This window comes from Lynx canadensis, chromosome D3, assembly GCF_007474595.2.
Source record: "Lynx canadensis isolate LIC74 chromosome D3, mLynCan4.pri.v2, whole genome shotgun sequence".
In the NCBI taxonomy this organism is placed as follows: Eukaryota; Metazoa; Chordata; class Mammalia; order Carnivora; family Felidae; genus Lynx; species Lynx canadensis.
Genome location: NC_044314.2, coordinates 59,324,786 through 59,344,596, shown reverse-complemented (window position 1 = coordinate 59,344,596; position 19,811 = coordinate 59,324,786). Strand labels below are relative to the sequence as shown.

Genomic DNA, 19,811 nt, shown 5'->3' with positions numbered 1-19,811 from the left:
ACAGCTCTGTTATTTGATTTGCTTCAAGCCACCTTGAACTTTGACAAAGCCTGCACTTTCACACATTATGTGCTAACATGCCTATCTTCGTATATTGAGCTCATGCTCTTGTACATCAGTGGCTGAACTTTTTTAGTCAGCCAGAAATTTACTTTTAAGCATGGCACCATTTTTATACAGAATTTATATAGCTACATATTGTTTGTATTTTATGCAAACTGAAAAATTGCTGATACTGGTAATAACACAGTTAAGATGGAAACTGAACAGATGTAATAAAGTAGAAAATCTTTAGCCTCCTTCAGAAGCTCAATGAAATGAAGACTGTTCAACTGTGAAGAAAAAGAAAATTAGAGAACCCATATGAAGTACTACATACATGTACAGTGTATTGACATCTTGAAAAGTAATGATGAAAATAAGATTTTAAAATTACGGGCAAAATCAGCATGTAAAATATTTTAATAATTATTTATATAAAGAGTTTATGCCAATACTTCTAGAAATTAGTTTCAAAAGAAACCTAATGTTCGCTTCAGTTTTGACAAAAATTAAGAAAATTGACCAGAAACATTAAAATAATCTGCTCAACCTTCAGCAAAAATTTTTTTTTTTTCCAACGTTTATTTATTTTTGGGACAGAGAGAGACAGAGCATGAACGGGGGAGGGGCAGAGAGAGAGGGAGACACAGAATCGGAAACAGGCTCCAGGCTCTGAGCCATCAGCCCAGAGCCCGACGCGGGGCTCGAACTCACGGACTGCGAGATCGTGACCTGGCTGAAGTCGGACGCTTAACCGACTGCGCCACCCAGGCGCCGCAGCAAAATTTCTTTGTAATACCCACAAGCAACTTTTCCTTCTCAACATTAAAGTCAGTTTACCATTATACTCACCGAAGGTAAACTAAGAAAATTTGAAGATGACAACTTGGAAAAATAATTCCTTAAGTGAGATCATGGAGATGCAATGAGCAAAATCCAGACTATGGGAAAATTTACCAGCAAATCATCAGGTTATTTCAACCAAAAATTGTAAGAACATAAGAATGAAAGAGAGGGGCGGCTGGGTGGCTCAGTCAGGTAAGCATCCCACTTGAGCTCAGGTCATGATCTCGCAGTTCGTGGATTCCAGCCCTGCATCGGGCTCTGTGCTGACAGCTCAGAGCCTGGAGCCTGTTTCAGGTTCTGTGTCTCCCTTCTCTCTCTGCCCCTCCACCACTGGCGGTCTCTCTCTCAAAAATAAACAAACATTAAAAAAAAAAAAAGATATTTATAAAATTAAAAGATACTTGGACATATCACCCAATTAGCAATATGTGGACTCTGTTTGCAATATATATAGACTCTGGATTCTGACTAAAAAAATTAAAGAAAAAATCTTTTGATTTTATGAGGCAATCACAACTTAGGACAGTAGCTGTATATTTACTAGTAAAAACATTTAGTTAGCTTAGGTATGTCAATGATATTACGGTTATGTATAAAGTAAAAAAAAAAAAAATTCCTACCCTTTTATAGATACCTACTAAAACACTTGCCAGTGAATTGACTTCAAAATGATGGAGTATGGAAGAATGGAGAGAGAAAAACAAGATTAGCCTGAAGGTGGTAATTAGTAAAACTGGGTAATAAATATCTATGGGCTCATAACAGTATTCTTTCTACTCCTGCATATATATGAAAAGTTTGATGATTAAGGTAAAATCACTAATTTGCTTATAATTATATTACAATCTATTTAAAAATGTTTTTTAAAACAAAAATGTTATGCAATATATAGGACAAAAAAAACTCTAAACACATATACTAAAGAATTAAAAAAAATAATTTTCGGCGCCTGGGTGGCGCAGTCGGTTAAGCGTCCGACTTCAGCCAGGTCACGATCTCACGGTCCGTGAGTTTGAGCCCCGCGTCAGGCTCTGGGCTGATGGCTTGGAGCCTGGAGCCTGTTTCCGATTCTGTGTCTCCCTCTCTCTCTGCCCCTCCCCCGTTCATGCTCTGTCTCTCTCTGTCCCAAAAATAAATAAAAAAAATGTTGAAAAAAAATTAAAAAAAATAATAATAATTTTCTTACTTTTGAGTACAAAATCAGGTTAACACGTAAGCAAATTTTCAGGAAAATGTTATATATGAAAATGTAAACTTTAATTAAAGATTTTTAATTAGTGAATGGTAGACTCTATAGCAAGACCCAAAAAACACCAGCTATTTTCATTTTCAGAACCCTTTTTGGCAAGAGAAGGTGCCACACTCAAACATAACGAACGTTGAGTCTGGCCACAGCACATACTGTAACAGCATTAAGTCAAATAAACATACACTAAATTCATATTGTGATTTTATGCTACAGCATATAATACATTAGGATCATCAGACTCTGAAGTTTTCACACCCAATGACAATCGGCATGACAGAATGGAAAAGTACATGAGGTCTGTGTTTAGCTCTAGGTTTGGACCTTTGCTCTGCCACCTAATGGGTCAGTAATCTACTATCAGGGATTAACTCACAGGGCTACTGTATTAAATTTACATATGTGCCTGGTATATCCTGGCACACACCATACATGTGATAAATATTAACTCACTGCTTAAAGAGAGAAAAATGTATCATTAAATTAAAAAGCAATTAAGTAATAATGTACACTTAACATGCCAAATTCAATAAACTGCACGTTAACTTGAAAAGCCGAAATTAAATCCCATAGCTTTTCATATTTGTTTAACTTAGTATCAGAAAACTGAAGACAGAAAGATTCAAGCTAACTCCAGGCACTTACTGCACTTATTACAGGGTTACAGCAGAGGTATGTGGTCCGTTAGAATGAGGGCAATGGAAACCACCAGTTTTTCAGGTAAAAAATGGACATATGCAGACACAGACTTCTGGGGCAAAGAGGAGGGGCAGGTAGAAGCAGTGAGGGGAAAGAAGAAAAACAGAGGGTACAAAGAAACAACTTTCTTGTATTAGCGTCTGGTGGTATTTATATTTTTAAACATAAAAGTACTAGTCATAATTGACAACCCCTTATGTAAAATATTTTTTTTGGTATTCCCCAAAGAAGGGGAAAATGGAACAGGGATGGAGGGGTGGACACAATTATATAAACTGTTTCATTTGCTAATCAATTTAATGCCCTTACAGGTTGATTAAAAAAAAAAAAGTTTCTTCTACAACTTAATAAGTAGATGAGAACTTTTTGTTGAAAATAATCCATGGAGAAAGCGTAAAATGAATACCATATTTATGCAAGTCTATAAAATGTCTCATTTCTGTATCCACCTTATAGGTCTAGGATACTACATAATAATGTTAATAACAAATTTATCCATGACCCTACAGCTAATAAGTGGCAGAGCTAGGTCTTCAAACTCAAGTTTCTCTGACTTTAATACTGGTACTCACAACCACCATGCTGTCACTTCTGAGTATATAAAAAACTTTAAATATAGTCAAGATGAACTATACAAACAACCCAGTATAATCATGCCATAATCTCTAAAAATTCATTATGAATACCTTCTACTTCTAGATTTCACGATTAAGTATACCAAGAAAACAACTCTGCTACAAAACCCTAGGCTCTACAATAAAACATTATATTAAATGAGATTTATTGTTAATTTATATGGAAAATGATTTGAATTAAAACAGAATGCTGTTAAACATACCCACCTGAAGTTAAAGTTGAATTTCAAACATGAACTTGCTATCTATTCTTTGCCTGAGTTTGAAATATTCCCATCTTAGATATGCAGTATCTGGATTTATATATTCCATAAATACATGAAATAAGAGATTCAAAATACCTCATTCATGACTATTAATCCAATTTATAAAGGAAAAAAAGTCAGGGAATAGGGAAAATGGGTGAAGATACTCAAAGGGTACAAACTTCAGTTATCAGATGAGTAAGTTCTGAGGACGTAATTCATAGCATGGTGAATACAGTTAATACTGTATTGTGTATTTCAAAGTTGCTGAAAGTAGATTTTAGAAGTTCTCACCACACACACAAAATTGTAACTAGGTGAGGCCATGGATGTGTCATCTAACCTTATTGTGGTAATTATTCTGCAATATACATATATATCAAATCACTAAGTGGTATACCGTAAACTTACACAATGTTATACATCTATTTCATCTCAACAAAGCTAGACATAAAAAATAAAGGAAAAGCAGCCATGCTGTGACTACCTTAAATGACTAAATCTGTGAACTTGATTAGATTTCCCATCTTTATAATGGTAAATACAAATGACATTTTATTTTTTTAAATGCTCTTTTGTATTTTTCCTGAAGATTTTATTTTTAAGTGATCTCTACATCAAACATGGGGCTCGAACTTACAACCCTGAGATCAAGAGTTGCATGCTCTACTGACTGAACCAACTGGGCACCTCACAAATGACATTTTCAATTTGAAGATTACAAGACTGCAATATTATATAAATATGGTTCTCAATACTTAATTTTAAACAATTGGACATGTGTAATGTGATAACCTTATTTTAGATTTTCACTAGTTTCAAAGCTAGTATTTATCAAGTGCTTAACTCTGTGCCAGTTGATATTCTATGCGCACTCATATATTCATTTATTTAACTTTTATTTACCACATCTTCATACCGTTTCTGCTGTAGTCTTTATTTTACAGATGTGAAACTTAGTACATCCAGGTTAACTAAACTTGCTGACAATTAGAGAATCAAGGATCAAACCTAGATAGTATGGAGTAGTAAATCTGAGCTTTTATTATTGAACAGCCATTTCAAAAAGAGTAGAAAAAAATGTTTTATGACTTGATTTCCATTACCAAAATCTCTACAATGTTGAAAGCTGCATGTGTGTAATATATTTAACTAGAACTAAGTATTCTTTAGACACAGGAATACTTTCTTAAAAAAAAAAAACCAACAAAAACAAACAAAAAAACCCTTTACATTTAGAATGGTGTTTGCTTATACATGTTATTTTTTATTCAGAGATGGGTTAGTGCAGAAAAGTCCTAAGCTGTACTTCTTTTTTTTTTTAAGGTTATTTATTTTGAGAGAGACAGAGAGAATATCCCAAATAAGCTCAGCGCTATCAGCACGGAGTCCAATGCAGGACTTGATCCCACAAACCATGAGATCATGATCGGAGCTGAAATCAAGAGTTGGAGGCTTAACGGACGGAGTCACCCAGGCGCGCCCCCTAAGCTATACTACTTTGGTAATCTTTTTTATAAAAATTGTTTTCATTTATTTTCAAGTAGCATTTTATTGTTCTTTTATTATAAAAGTAAAACAGTTCATGACAGAAAGCCAGAGAAATACAGAGTTGGGTAAAGAAAAACTACCAATAAAATAATCCCACCACCCAAGAGAATCATTCTTCATAACTTCTTTAAAGTATTACATATGCCTTATTTGAATTTAACTAGCTTAGAAATAATAAAGTGACAGAATTTCTGAACTTCGGGTCTTTTCTCTTGGCTCTTCTAAATTATCTGACCAAGAGAGACCTTCTACTGTCATTTCAGAAAGCATGCATTTGCTCCATGAGCAACCCAAAAATCATGTCACATTTTAGCTTGCTTTTTAATTAGGCCATGAATTATTCATATGTTTTATTTTTTCTGGAGTTTTCACCTTTTTTCTTGTTCATCAGCTCAGACAATATGCCTTCACATCAATACCAGACACAGCAAGCTCTCCATCTAATTTAGACATTATGTGTATTGTTACCTACTCTTTTCTTAATAACATTCCTCATAAAGCTGACATTTTGTTAAAACATATGCCAACTGCTCATTGTTGTCACTCTGGAATTTTTCACCAAAATCCTGAGTTAGTTTTTATATCTTCCTTTTAGACTTGTGTTTTGTGTCACTGAAGAGTAATATATATATATATATATGTGAGGAACTTTTCCAGAGAAAGAAAGCCCTGACACTTGAGTGATAGTTGGTTGGGAACGGAATTCTAGGTTCAAAATAATATTTCACAGAATGCTGTAACTACAGCTCCATCTGTCTTCTAAAACATATTTGAGAAGTCTGATGCCAGTCTTTCCTTTGTAGGTAACATGTTTCCCTGTGATACTGGGAGCTTATAGAATTAAAAAGAATTTTATCCTTGAAGTTATTTTCTTCTCAACATTTGCTCTTTTTTGTAAGATGACTACTGTATTATCCTGGGTATGTTTTTGTTTGTCTGTTTTTACCATTTTTCGCGTATTTCCAATGTCTTTTGTTTAATGTTTTATTTGTTGCTCTTCTCTTTGATCTCAAGATCTTCAGCAAGGTCCAGTCTGTTCTTTAGAGTGTATAGAATATTTACTTTCAGTTATGATAAATATTTTGAATTCCGAGGACTTTCCAGGTCTACTTTTTCACAGCAGTCTTTTAGTAGACTGCCTTCCAAGGATCTCCAAGAATACTGAGAACAACTTATCCTTCTGTTTTCTGTATTATTTATATTCTCCAAGGTCAATAGTCCTGCTTGTTCATCTTGGCCCTTCTTGTCTTTCATTCACTTGATTTTCCTTTTCCTTAAATCTCTGGATTTCTTGTTGTACTGATAAAAGGAAAAACTCATTTCTTCAGCAGTTTTGTGGTAAATCACTACAACAGGCCTCTCCTCTGAGAGGCCTTTGCATTGATCTGTGGCTCTTTCTAATCTCAGTCTTCCGCTGAGACTGTTTCCTGAATAAACTAATTGTAGTTTCAGAGACTCTCTGGGGCTTGAGAGGAAGAGTACTTCACAAATGCTACAGGCCTCTCTTATGTATATTCTGAGTTGTTCCTTTGCTCTGTAATAGTTCACTACTCACAACTAATATATTTAAGGACTAATTGTAGAACTTACTTATATTACCCAGCCAAAGAAGTAACACTAAAAAAATTTACTTGCATTTTAGGAAACAAATCATTACAGCTTTCATATCCTTAAATTGACTGAGAAATGTAGCTCAGAGACAGAGGGGAAAAACCCATCAGGTAATTTTATATAGACTCTTCTAAATCTCCACTTCTAAGCCACAGTTCTCCTAAGTTTAGGTATTTAAATTCTGCTTTCTGGAAGAAAAGCAGTCATACATCTATTTGGAAGTAAGTATGCCATACGAGGACATATTTTCACTGTATTTCTATAATAATAGATGCAGGTAAGAGAACTATAGTCAAGAGTTTAGGGGTGAGCTGGGGAAGGAAGAGAATATAATCAACAGTTGAAAATACTAAGTCTAAAAGCAAAATCTACATAGGAAGTAAAATCAAGTACCACAATATTCTGTATACTCCCTCAATTAGTCATAGTTACACATTGCCTTTCTACTAAAATGTCAGTAAAACAGATAAACTAATTCTATAAAGTGTAAATAAATAAAAAAATTTCCCCTCTGAAAATAGGACTAGTATCACTACAAAAATTTTGATGTCACTAAAGGAAACTGACAAAATCACCCAGTCTCCACTAATTCCATAACAAATATATATATATACATATATATATATATTACATGGAGGTCCTTTTAATCATGACTAGATAAAACACTTTTCTGCAGACAGAATGATATAGCTAAGGCTGAACTCAATGTATGCATATATAATAATTTTTTATATATAATAAATAATTTTTAAAAGTCAAAGGTCTTTAAGGGTTCTGCCCAAATGTACCCTTCAGAGAGTTTTAGTCTTGCATATTCAGCAATATCTCAACTATTATAATTATGTGACAGACTCACTTTAAGTTGCTAGGTACTGGTAGAAATTCAGTTTGTGATAAAAACCATTAAACTAACATTATTAACAAAGAAACCTACTATTTTGTATTTATAAAAAATAATCTTACATATTTTGGGCATATACAATTAAAATTCCTTGGTTATATAAACTTCAAAGAGAGGTATTTAATAGGCTATTTTATGTAACATAAAATTTAAAGACTTATAATGTATTCATTTGCAGACATCCAAAGAACGTCTCAACTGCAACCACAATTTTCCATTTATTTTTCTGATATATGAACAAGCAAAAAATATAGAAGTGTGTAATTCGTATAGACACTGCTAAAAATGAACACCTACAGTAAATGGTAATTTAGTAATTTTGTTTCCTTTTTCTCCACTTAACAAACTTTAACATACATATTTTTCTTTAAAAAACACTCCATGTAGAATTAAATATTCTTAAGCTTTGGTATTAGGTTGATATAATTAATCCATAAAAAAACACATGGTAAAATCTGTATTGATTTTCAACTAAGAGAACTGTAGTGGTTTTGTTTGAGATTCAGATAGAAGCAGCTGGTGATATTTAGAAGAAGGTCTGAAAAATTACAATTCAGAATTCTGTGTGTCAAGTGTACCATATATGTCACAAAGCAGAGGAGAAAAAGCAGAGCATGCAAAAACACTATGCAAAACACTATGGAATTTCGTCTGGTTGGTCATGAAATCAAAGAATATCTCACTGCCTATCATGCTGTATTCTCAATCCTCTGTACATAACGGTTACCTAACTGGACTTTTCATTTCTGCCAAGCACTGGTACTACAGGGATAGGTGAGACAGAAAGGGTGCTGAACACCCACCACTGTGCTTGCTGCCACTCCACCAGTTCAGAAGTGGATTTAATGTGAGAGTTTGCTAACAGTCCTAATTAAACGAAATAAGGTTCTTGGGTTATAAATGGATTATAATTTTCCACACCTGGCCTAACTCACTTCCTAACATATATTCTGGAAGTGATTTAAAAATGCCATTTGGAAAGCAAGAAGGTAAAATATTCTTTACATCTTAAAAGGGAGAATCTTTAATTTTAGGTATATAACATGCAAATTCCCTTATCCTACAAAATGCTTGATCAAGTCTAAACTCCTATAATGATCAAGTATGCTGATAATATATTTTAACACTCTAAAAACATCTTATGTAATTTCTTCCTATAGATATCTTCATACTTCTAAGGTTAAAAGGTTTGCTTTAAAACTTCCTAAGGTGATGCTTCTTCCTACTTATGGTTAAACTGTTAACATCACATGATCCATTTAATAAAAATTTCTGGTATATCTGGACTTAAATAATTGTTTTTTTGATCTATTGATTTATTAACTGTTATAATTCCGTATGTGCATGTATCAACCAGTCATATTTTCATAGCTCCTGAAATATAAAACTGAGGAAATGAGTTTCACAAAGTATGACAATATATTTAGAATAGTTACAATTTAATATTTTAACATTAAGAAAATAAGGCTCTTTAAAAATACTGGTCATTTTGTGTATTTTATGACACAGAAATGTACTCAGTAAACACCAGTGGGTAACAATATATCACTGTCTTTTTAAAAGTTTCCTGATCTGTTTTTACAGCAGATGCTAAGAGTAGCTCATCTATTTATTATGATGGAGTATCTCCTTGCTTAAGGTGAAGTACGCAAGTGAGGAAAGTTTATAGCAGCTGCTCGATAAACAAGGCCAGATTTCTGGTGGTTGAAGTAACATAAGAAAAAGGTGAATGCCTTTTTTGACAATGACTGGCATTTTCAACTTTGTTCACTGGTCACTCTGTTTAAGTAATAAAATTAGTATCTGTAAATCTGTAACAGAATTTCTAATTTGGCAATTAATGAATGCCAGAAAGTATGGGGGGGGGGCACTGTGTGACACAGAGTTACCCACTTCTCCATTACCATAATTATGTTTCATGAGTGTGACATGACTCTGAATAATATGACTGAGTCCTCAGCAGAGCAGCAAGAAGCAATTACTTGTAGCAAACACCATTATTAGATAGAATTTCTGTGCAGGAAGGTAATGTGGAATAAGACTGTGGGGAAAGGGCAGAAATTAGGGGGGAAAAAGACTAAAGAATTATGCAAATTTAAAAGTGCCACACATTTGTATACAAATAAGCTATACTAACCAAGACATGTATTCCTGCAATATTATAAATGTTTGATATGCATGACTTAGGAGAGCTACTCAGTGTAGTCTCTGGACTGAGGCTAGTCTGCAAATTATTACTAATCTGTGGAGAAATAAGGAGCCTGCACCAAAACTGGAAATCAATTTTATGTCACTAGCACACTGTTTAATTCAGCTGATATTTACTCATAGCCTTTCATCCTTCCTGATAACGGGAAGCAATGTGTTGATTTACATTCTGGCACAAGCTCCTTATCTTGAGGACCAGTAACAGTTTGTGGAACAGCAACCTTGACTTGAGTAGCACTGGCATAAAGCACAATGCCTAATGGAATAAGCCATATTTTAAATGTTACATATTTAATACTATTTCCTCCAAATTTATTAAGTTCTAAAATCCAGCGTCTTGGTTATATTATCTAACTTTGCAACTCTTAAAGTGTATCTGTCACATGGATGATGTGATATACCAGATGGGTAATGATGCTATCAGGCTATATACATACAAACATCTATGGGCAGTTATTCTTGATTAGATAGTAATACATTCTAAATTTAGATTGGATGAAGTTTGATAAAGTTAAGTCTAACAAGGACCTCATGTAAAATAAATAAAGTGGGTATTTTCATCAGTCTTTTTCAGCAACTCCAAAATTTTTGTATGATACTTACTGATGATTTTTGCATCATTCCTTGAGGGACTTTGATCAAGCAATAATTCAGGCACATTCACCATGTGGAAAATAAATATTCTGAAAAATCAATACATAGTTGATGAACACATGAAACAATATCAGTGAAAATCAAAAAAGGCTCTTGAAGATGTGTTTCACTCTAATTAAACATTTAAGTTCAGATATGATCCCTCCCCTCTTCCACAGGCAATCTGTTTTCTAATGGCAAGTTTTATAATAAAAGCTGCTCTTCACAGCCACTGTTTTCTGAAGAGACCAGAGTTACAGAGTTCATAGCCATAATAAATGGGAAAATTAACATACCATATACAAATTTTCTTTTTCAAATCTTATTTTCTTACTTTCTTATGAAAGCCAAGGTAATTTTAACTGTTATAGCCCTGATCTCACACAGCACAAATGACTTGCAGCTTATAACTGGTAGATGGATTTACAAATATTTTAGAAGTAGAAACTGACAGAGGTTAGTGGATGATTACGTTAGCATCTTCATTTTCTTAATCAGCTGTATCCCTAGTACTTAAATAATACCTGACACATAATCAATGTTCAAGAACAGGTGCTGAAAAACTGAAGGAAAAGGAGACAGAGGAGTTTATTAAGATGACCACCAAGTGACATATATACAGATAAATGATGCTATCATCAATCGAGACACGAAAAACAAGAAAAGGAGTCTAAATGGAAGAGAAAGAACTTCTATTTAGGTCTACTGATTTCTGTGGGAATTCTAAGTGGTAATATCCAGAGAGCAATTAAATATACAGGTTTGAGGTTTAAGAGAAAAGTATGGAATACATATCTGGAAGACCTCACCATATTGATGGTAGTTAAAACTGAGTGTGGGTGAAATTTATCTATGAGAATATGTGTCATGAGAAGACAGTCCAGAAAGTAAAATCTTTGGAAAAACCAACACAGGAATGTATGGGAAGGGAATGAGGAAAAAATGAAGATGAGATTCTAGAAAGAAACTGAGTAGAAACAGTCCAGGAAGCTAGATGAAAGCTGGGAGAGAATCACATTCCAACAACCAACACAGGAGAATTTTAGAAAGAACGTCAACATTGTCAAATTCTGCCAGGAGAGTAAAAAGATAGCTAAGGGCAGTTAGAGTAAAAAGATAGCTAAGGGATCTGGCAGTTAGATCATGTGTGATGTTAGTAAACAGATTCAACAAGGTACATTTCGCTAGGTATATATCCTTTCAAATTCTGTTCCATACTTGTAAGATTTTACACAAATGTATGTACATACACAAACTTAGAGGTTTAACAAATATTATTCATTTTAAAACTGAGATATTATGATTATCTTGATTTTTCTAACTCAAAAATATCTTAATGAAAATCTCTCCAAGTAATAGCATTAGGACCTACTTTCTCACGGCTGTACAATAAATAGTCCATTGTGTGACTATCTACCACAATTTATGCAACCAATCTCTTGTATCACCATACAGTTTTTCTTTTGCCACTAAAAACAGCGCTATAAAAAACATGAGATATTATCAGAAGTTTAATTGCTAGATCAAGGAGCATATCTATTTAAAAAAAATGTTTACAATGATAAATTTTGAACTTACACAAAAGTAGGCAATGTTATACTATACCACCAGGAAACCACTAGCCCATCATGTACTCATCACTCAGCTCCAATAGCCATCAATCCTTGGCCAATTCATACCTCCATTTTTCCTATCCCTGTATCACTTTGAGGCATATCCTGTTCATATCATTTCATCTAGAAATATTTTAGTATATATCTCTACAAGATAAGAGCTCTTGTATTGTTAGCAGTTGCCAGACTGTTTTTCAAAGACTGTTGTAACAATTCACGTACTTCCTTTTATATCCCTTCCTCTACTAAATAACCACTTTTGTAAGTTGTTGGTTTATTTTTCCAAAATTTTTTTTAAATGTAAGAAAATATACTTATTAGTACATCTTTTAAATGTTTAAATGTCTGCTATTATCTTTCTCTTACCCTGACATATGAATAATACCTTGGTCAGGTACAGAATTTTTATAGTGCAATTTTCTCTCAACAGTTTACCTTCCACTGTTAGAAGTTCTACATCCAGGAGAGCCTGGGTGGCTCAGTCAGTTAAGCATCTGACTTCTGCTCAGGTCATCATCTCACTGTTCATGAGTTTGAGCCCTGTATGGGGCTTTCTGCTGCCACGGTTAGCACAGAGCCTGCTCCAGATCCTCTGTCTCCCTTGCTCTCTGCCCCTCCTCCACATATAACATCCTCTCTCACTCTCAAAAATAAACATTAAAAAAAAAGTTGTAAGTCCAATGCCAATGTGACAATATTTCCTGGTAGATAACTTGTTACATTCAGAACTAAGGAAACTGACAAATACATGTCTGGTGGATGTGGGGGGATATATATATGTGTGTGTGTGTGTGTGTGTGTGTGTGTGTGTGTGTGTGTGCGTGCGCGCGCGCGCGCGCGCGCGCGCGCGCATGTTTTCATTAAACCATCTGGGGGCGCCTGGGTGGCTCAGTTGGTTGAGCGTCTGACTTTGGTTCAGGTCATGATCTCATGGCTTGTGGGTTCAAGCCCCACTCCGTGTTGACAGCTGAGAGCCTGGAGCCTGCTACGGATTCTGTGTCTCCCTCTCTCTCTATTCCTCCCCACTCACACTCTCTCTCTCCTTCAAAAACAAATAAATGTTAAAAAAAAATCTTAAACCATCTGGAACTCACTCACCTTTATAACTGATAGACTCAGGCTATCAGAAAATTTTTCAGCTCAGGACAATTTTTTTTCTATTTGTTTAATTATGGACTATCTTTCACCTGCTTCTTTTTTTTTCCCCTTTCAAATTCCTGTAGATATTACTCACATGTTTGACCTTTTACATTTCCTAGATCTATTCTCTAAGGAATAGATTTTTCTTTTAGGATTCTTTCTCTTTGTATTTTTGCTGTGTTGTAAGGATTTATTTTACATGATTTTCCAGTCTGACAACTTAAAGCCCTAACAATGATCATTCCTCACTGGAGTTCTGCTTGTATAATCATGTTTTTTATTAGTTCCAAAAAGTCATTTTGTGCTGTACGTGAATTTTCTTCAGTGCTCATTTTTGTTGTCGAAGTTAATCTGCTTCCTCTAGTAGTTTTATTTAGTGGGTTAACATTTTGTTTGTTTAAAATGATCATTCTCTCAGATTTCTAGACAACCTTGAAGGGTTGCCTTTCTTTGTTAGCACACTGTAACCCAATGGTGGGAGTAGACCGAGGTAGTGGTGGAAGGTAAAGTGGCCTTCACCCCTGTGCCTGCCAGTTAGCAGCTAAAGTACCAGGAGAAGGCTCTCTGTTGTTTGATTCTAGATCTCCTCAAACTTTTCTAGTCTCTGTAATGGACGAACTCAGCCTACAGATTTAGCTATTCCTGGGATTTGTGGAGGCTGAAAAGTCCTGAATAATCCCTCAGGGCCAGTAAACCCTCCCCAGCAATTCAACAAATATTTACCAAGCAGTGTCTATGTACCACTTAAGGAACTTAGATCTACTGGATGGTTAAGAGGTGAAAACAGATGCTGGAAAGAATTTTTACGATTTTGCCTATAGTTTTAGTTTCATTCATTAACATTACCACTACTACACCAAATACTGCTATCAACACTTTACCCAATATTGTATTTTTCTTTCCTTCTTTACAGCCCCCACCCTCGGTCTCCTCTTCTTATAATTAATCCTACTTTTGGATAGGTGATAGTGCTGATCACTTCCTAAGTGAAGTAAAAATGCTGATCATTTCCTTAGTGAAATAAAGGAACTATTACTATTGCTGGTCCCCCTCAAAACTACTGAAAGCTTATCAGGCTTTCCCCAACATATCATCTTAATAATTTTTTAGTATCTTTTAAATGGAGAGAGAGAGAGAGAGGTAAGAATTTCTTAGCATCTTTAAATGTAGACAGAGAGAGGGGGAGGGAGGATAAGGGAGAGTAAGGGAGGGAGAGGGGGAGGGAGAGGCAGACAGAGAATCCCCAGCAGGCTCCATGCTCTCAGCACAGAGCCCGATGTGGAGCTCATTCCCACAAACCATGAGATCATGACCTGAGCTGAAATCAAGAGTCAGATGCTCAACCAACTGAGCCACCCAGGCACCCCAAGAATTTCTTAGTATTAAAAAAAAAAATCTAATATCCCAGGGATTCCTGGGTGGCTCAGTCAGTTAAACGTCCAACTCTTGGTTTTGGCTCACGTCATGTTCTTGAGGTTTTGTGAGTGTAAGCCCTGCATTAGGTTCTGTGCTGAAAGCATGGAGCCTGTTTGGGATTCTCTCTCTCTTCCCGTCCCTCCCCAACTTGTGCTTGCTCTCTCAAAATAAATAAATAAACTTAAACAAACAAACAAACCCTAACATCCTGGAACTTACAAGTGTCATCTATCTCGACTGAGTTTTATGCAAAAATACCCCAGAAAAGTATAACTCACCTATTAAACACATGCTTCGTTTTTTTAGTCTTTCTCCTTTTTAAACATTTTAACTTTTTCCTACAGGTTATCCTTTTTCATTTTCATGCAATCTATGTTGAAGAACCAAAGCTGTCTGGGTCTCCCACAGTCTAGATTTTGGTTAATGAAGTTCAGCATATCCCTCAAACCCTGATATTTCCTCCAAGTTGCAGCTGGAACCTGAGGACTGAGAATTGTATTCTTTCATTGGGGGCACTGCAGTATTTTTTTTTTTTTAATTTAATGTTAGCAATGCTTAGATATATTAACTAACTGGGAATTGCAAAACAGTTAATCCTTTTCTCCCATTCTTTTGGCTGAATTAATCTTAAAAGAAAATACTTCTCACCTATAAAGTTACCCAGTGATAAAGTTCATATAGGAAAGGCAAAATAAATGATTATTTTCCATTTCTGCCTAATTTTTAAGATAACAAATTAGTTCTCTGATGATGAATTAATTTAAAAATTTATCACTACGGAATCATGGATTTAAACATAGATGCAACTAATACTGTTACTGAAGCACAAACTATCCCATCTTTGGCCAGTGGGTATTCCTCCAACTTGTTTCCTAAGGCTTTCTGACAAGGCTTTGATAGTTTCCTTAGAATCTGTAATGACAAAATGTCCCAAGTTTATCTTCTAGATTTCCTCAAAGAATCACCTATTTTTTCCCAGTTTTCTTTTCATTTTTTTTTTCTTTTTTAATTTGAGAGAGTGTGAGTGGGGGAGGAGCCAAGAGAGAAGGGGTCAGAAGATCTGAAGTGGGATCCATGCTGACATCAGTGAACCCAATACAGGGCTTGAATTCACGAACCATGAGATCATGACCGGAGCTGAAGTTGGATGCTCAACTGACTAAGCCACCCAGGTGCCCCATCCTGCTTTTCTTTTACTTTTAGTAGAATATTTTTCAAGATTATAATCTGGGCACTAGGAATGACTGATTATTGCATACTGTCTTAATGTCACTGCTTTTATATCTTTTCAACACATAAAGCAAGGAAAGCTTATATACTGATATGTTTACATATATATATATATATATATTTTTTTTTTTTTTAAGTTTATTTATTTTGAAAGAGACAGCAAGTAAGGGAAGGGTAGAAAGAGAGAAGGAGAAAGACAGAATCCTAAGCAGGCTCCGCACTGGCAGCGTGGAGCCCAATGCAGGGCTCGAACTCATGAACTGCAAGATATGACCTGACCCGAAGTCAGATGCTTAACCAACTGAGCCACGCGGTGCCCCAGTATTTATTTCGAATTTCATTTGGAAATAATTTCAGACTCACAAAAAGCTAGAAAAAATACTAAATACTATATATCCTTTATCCAGATATGCCTATTATTGTTATACTCTCTTGCTTTATAACTTGTATCCTCTCTGTATATACATGTGTGTATATATACATTTTTTTCCTTTGAACTGCATGAAGGTAAATTATATACATCATGGCTCTTTACCTCTACCTACTTCAGTGAATATTTCCTAAAACATAAGGATATTATCTATCACCACAGTACAGTTATCAACTTCATAAATTTACACTGATAAAACGCTAATCTTCTGTCCATATTCCTTGTATGGTATAATGTTCTTTATATAGTCATTCTCCCCCTCCAGGATAGGATCCAGACAAGGAACAGGTATAGCCCTTAACTGTTATCTCTTTACATAATATGGAACATTTCTATCACTTTATGACATTGACATTTCTTAATCTTTCATGGTGCTGGCTCTTAAAAAGAAAAAAACCAGAACATTCCTCATGATTATGCATTCACGGCCAGAATGCTAGAAAAGCAACATTATATCCTTCTCATGGTATCACATCTGAAGGCACATGATGTGCATCCATCCCTCCCTTGATGATGGTAATTTTGACCACAAAGTTCAGTGCTGCTAAATTTCTCTTCTCTATCAGTATGTTTTCCTTCTCCTCTGTTGTGGTATTGGTGAAAAGGCCATGTAAATATTCTGCTCATCATCAAAAAGTCCCCTGTAGATTATCAGCCATTAGTGATTCTTGCCTAATCATTTTTACCATAAAGATATAAATGATCAGGTAGGGGTGGGAACTGACTAGGAAACGGTGTAAGGAACTTTCTGGAATGACAGAGACAGTCTGCATCTTGAGAAGATTAGATTATACAGGTCTATGCAGTTCTCAAAATTCAGACTGCTTCATTAAAGATTAATTTCACAAATGTAAATATTATCTTAAATAATCATACACGAAAACAGAACTCTAGTTAATGAAATGCCTGCTAAAGGATTTAAAAATGTCTGCAATTTATTTTGAAAGGCATCAAAAAAATAAGAAGATTGGATATGTGATAATGTAATAAAAAAAATCTAGTAAAAAGTTAACAGCTAAGAAATTGTATTTGGTGGGTACAGAGTGTACACTACATAATTCTTTGAGCTTTGCTGTATGTTTGAATATTTTTTTTTAACTTTTAAAAACCTTTATTTATGTTCGAGAGAGAAAGTGTGCAATGTAGAAGAGGAAGAGAGAAAGAGAGAGAGGGAAAGAGTGAAGGAATATGAATCCAAAGCAGGCTCCAGGCTCTGAGCTGTCAACACAGAGCCCTGCACGGGGCTCGAACTCATGAACCTGACCTGAGCTTCAGTTCATGACCTGAGCTGAAGTCGGACACTTAAGCAACTGAGCCACTCAGGCACTGCTGAACATGTTCATAATAAAACACTGAGATTCTAACTTCTGCACAGCAAAGGAAATCATCAACAACATGAAAAGGCAACCTAGTGAAAGAGAGAAAATATCTGAAAATCATGTATCTCATAAAAACATCTAAAATATACAGAGAACTCATACAACTCAAAAGCAAACAATCCAATTTAAAAATGGGGAGAGGATTTGAATAGACATTTTTCCAAAGAAGATGTAAAGATGGCCAACAATATATGAAAAGATGCTCAACATCACTAATTATCAGGGAATTGCAAACCGCAGTGAGGTATCTCCTCACACTTGTGAGAATGGCTAGTTCCAAAAAGACAAGAAATAAAAAGTGTTAGCAAAGACGTGGAGAAAACAGACTTTTGCACTGCTGGTGGGAATGTAAATTAGTGCGGCCACTATGGAAAATAGTATGGAAGCTCCTCAAAAAATTAAAGATGGAATTACCATAATTCCCAGCAATTCCACTTCTGGGTATTTATCTGAAGAAACAAAAATACTAACTCAAAAAGATATATGCACCCCATGTTCACTGCAGCATTATTTACAAAAGCCAAGATATGGAGGCAACCCAAGTGTCCATCTATGGATGAATGGTTAAAAAAGATGTGGCATATGCATTAATAAATTACCCAACCATAAGAAAGAGTGAAATCTTGCCATCTACAAAGGACCCTGAGGTCATCATGCCAAGTGAAGTAAGTCAGAGAAAGACAAATAGTGTATGATCTCACTTATATGTGTAATCTAAAAACAAAACAAAAAAACCCCAAGCTCACTGATACAGAGAACAGATTATAGGCTGCCAGAGGTGGGCACTAGATGAAATGGATGAAAGGGGTCAAAATGTACAAACTTTTAGTATAAAATAAGTAAGTCATGGGGACGGAAGGTACAGCATGGTGATAATACTGTACTATGTATTTGAAAGCTGCTAAGACAGATCTTAAAATTCCTTATCACGAGAAAAAAAAGAAAAAATATTTTAACTATGTAGGATGATGGATGTTAACTAGCCTTACTGTAGTGATCATTTTGCAATATATACAAACACCAAATCATTACGTTGAACACTTGGAACATAATGTTATAGGTTACTTCTACCTCAAAAAAAAAAAAAAAAAAAAAAAAAGAAAAGCACAGGGTAGACCTTTCTGCCTCAAAAGTATAAATGTTGCTTTACTGCTTTCTGGAAATGGCTGAGATTAAATGAGTATGGTTTGATTTTTATTCCCTTATTTATTTATTTTTTTTAAATTTATTTATTTTTTTTAACGTTTATTTATTTTTGAGACAGAGAGAGACAGAGCATGAACGGGGGAGGGTCAGAGAGAGAGGGAGACACAGAATCTGAAACGGGCCCCAGGCTCTGAGCTGTCAGCACAGAGCCCGACGCAGGGCTCAAACTCACAGACCGCGAGATCATGACCTGAGCCGAAGTCAGCCGCCCGACTGAGCCACCCAGGTGCCCCTTTATTCCCTTATTTATAAGAAGTAGTATTACCTAATTTCTTGTAGAAATTCTTTAAAATTTTGTGAGGATATGGCCATTATGATTCTTAATAAATTCTTGAAGAATAAATTCAATGAGGATTTTTGCCTGAAACATGAATCCTTTCAAACTATATGTAAAAGACTTTCTTCAATGCAGGAAAGTTTTCTTCTGTTACATCTTTAATTGTTTATGTTTAAAAGGAAACCAAGTACGTCAAAATTTTTCTGAAATATTCTTTTAGATCTTTCCTTTTTAATACGATGTTTATAAACTGTGCCCCTACCTTACAACAATGAGCAGAGTTCAACCACCTAAATCACAGAAGTCAAAATGCAAAGATGACTCACTAATGCCAGGAAAAACAGGAAGGGTTTGGTTAGTAGCTCTCTAATTTATAACAGAATGAAAGAAGTCAGAGTAGCGTGCTAACAGCTGTTAATGGGGAAAGGTTCTGCAGTAGACTTTAATGTGATAGCAGTTTGTGGGGGGGGGGGGGGGGGGAGGGAATCATGAAAATAGGGCAA

General features: G+C 35.1%; 1 protein-coding gene across 7 annotated transcripts in view; it reads right to left on the bottom strand.

Annotated features, from left to right (window-relative positions):
- The window catches only part of ANKRD12 (ankyrin repeat domain 12), a 127,556-nt gene that overhangs the window by 28,387 nt on the left and 79,358 nt on the right, over positions 1–19,811 (bottom strand). Inside the window, exon 8 of one of the 7 annotated variants that reach the window (XM_032595440.1) lies at positions 10,588–10,667. The exons of the other annotated variants lie outside the window; for them this stretch is intronic. Coding sequence (XP_032451331.1) covers positions 10,588–10,651 — 64 coding nt within the window. The 5' untranslated portion in view covers positions 10,652–10,667. The remainder of the gene's footprint in view (positions 1–10,587; positions 10,668–19,811) is intronic. 7 annotated transcript variants of the gene reach the window in all.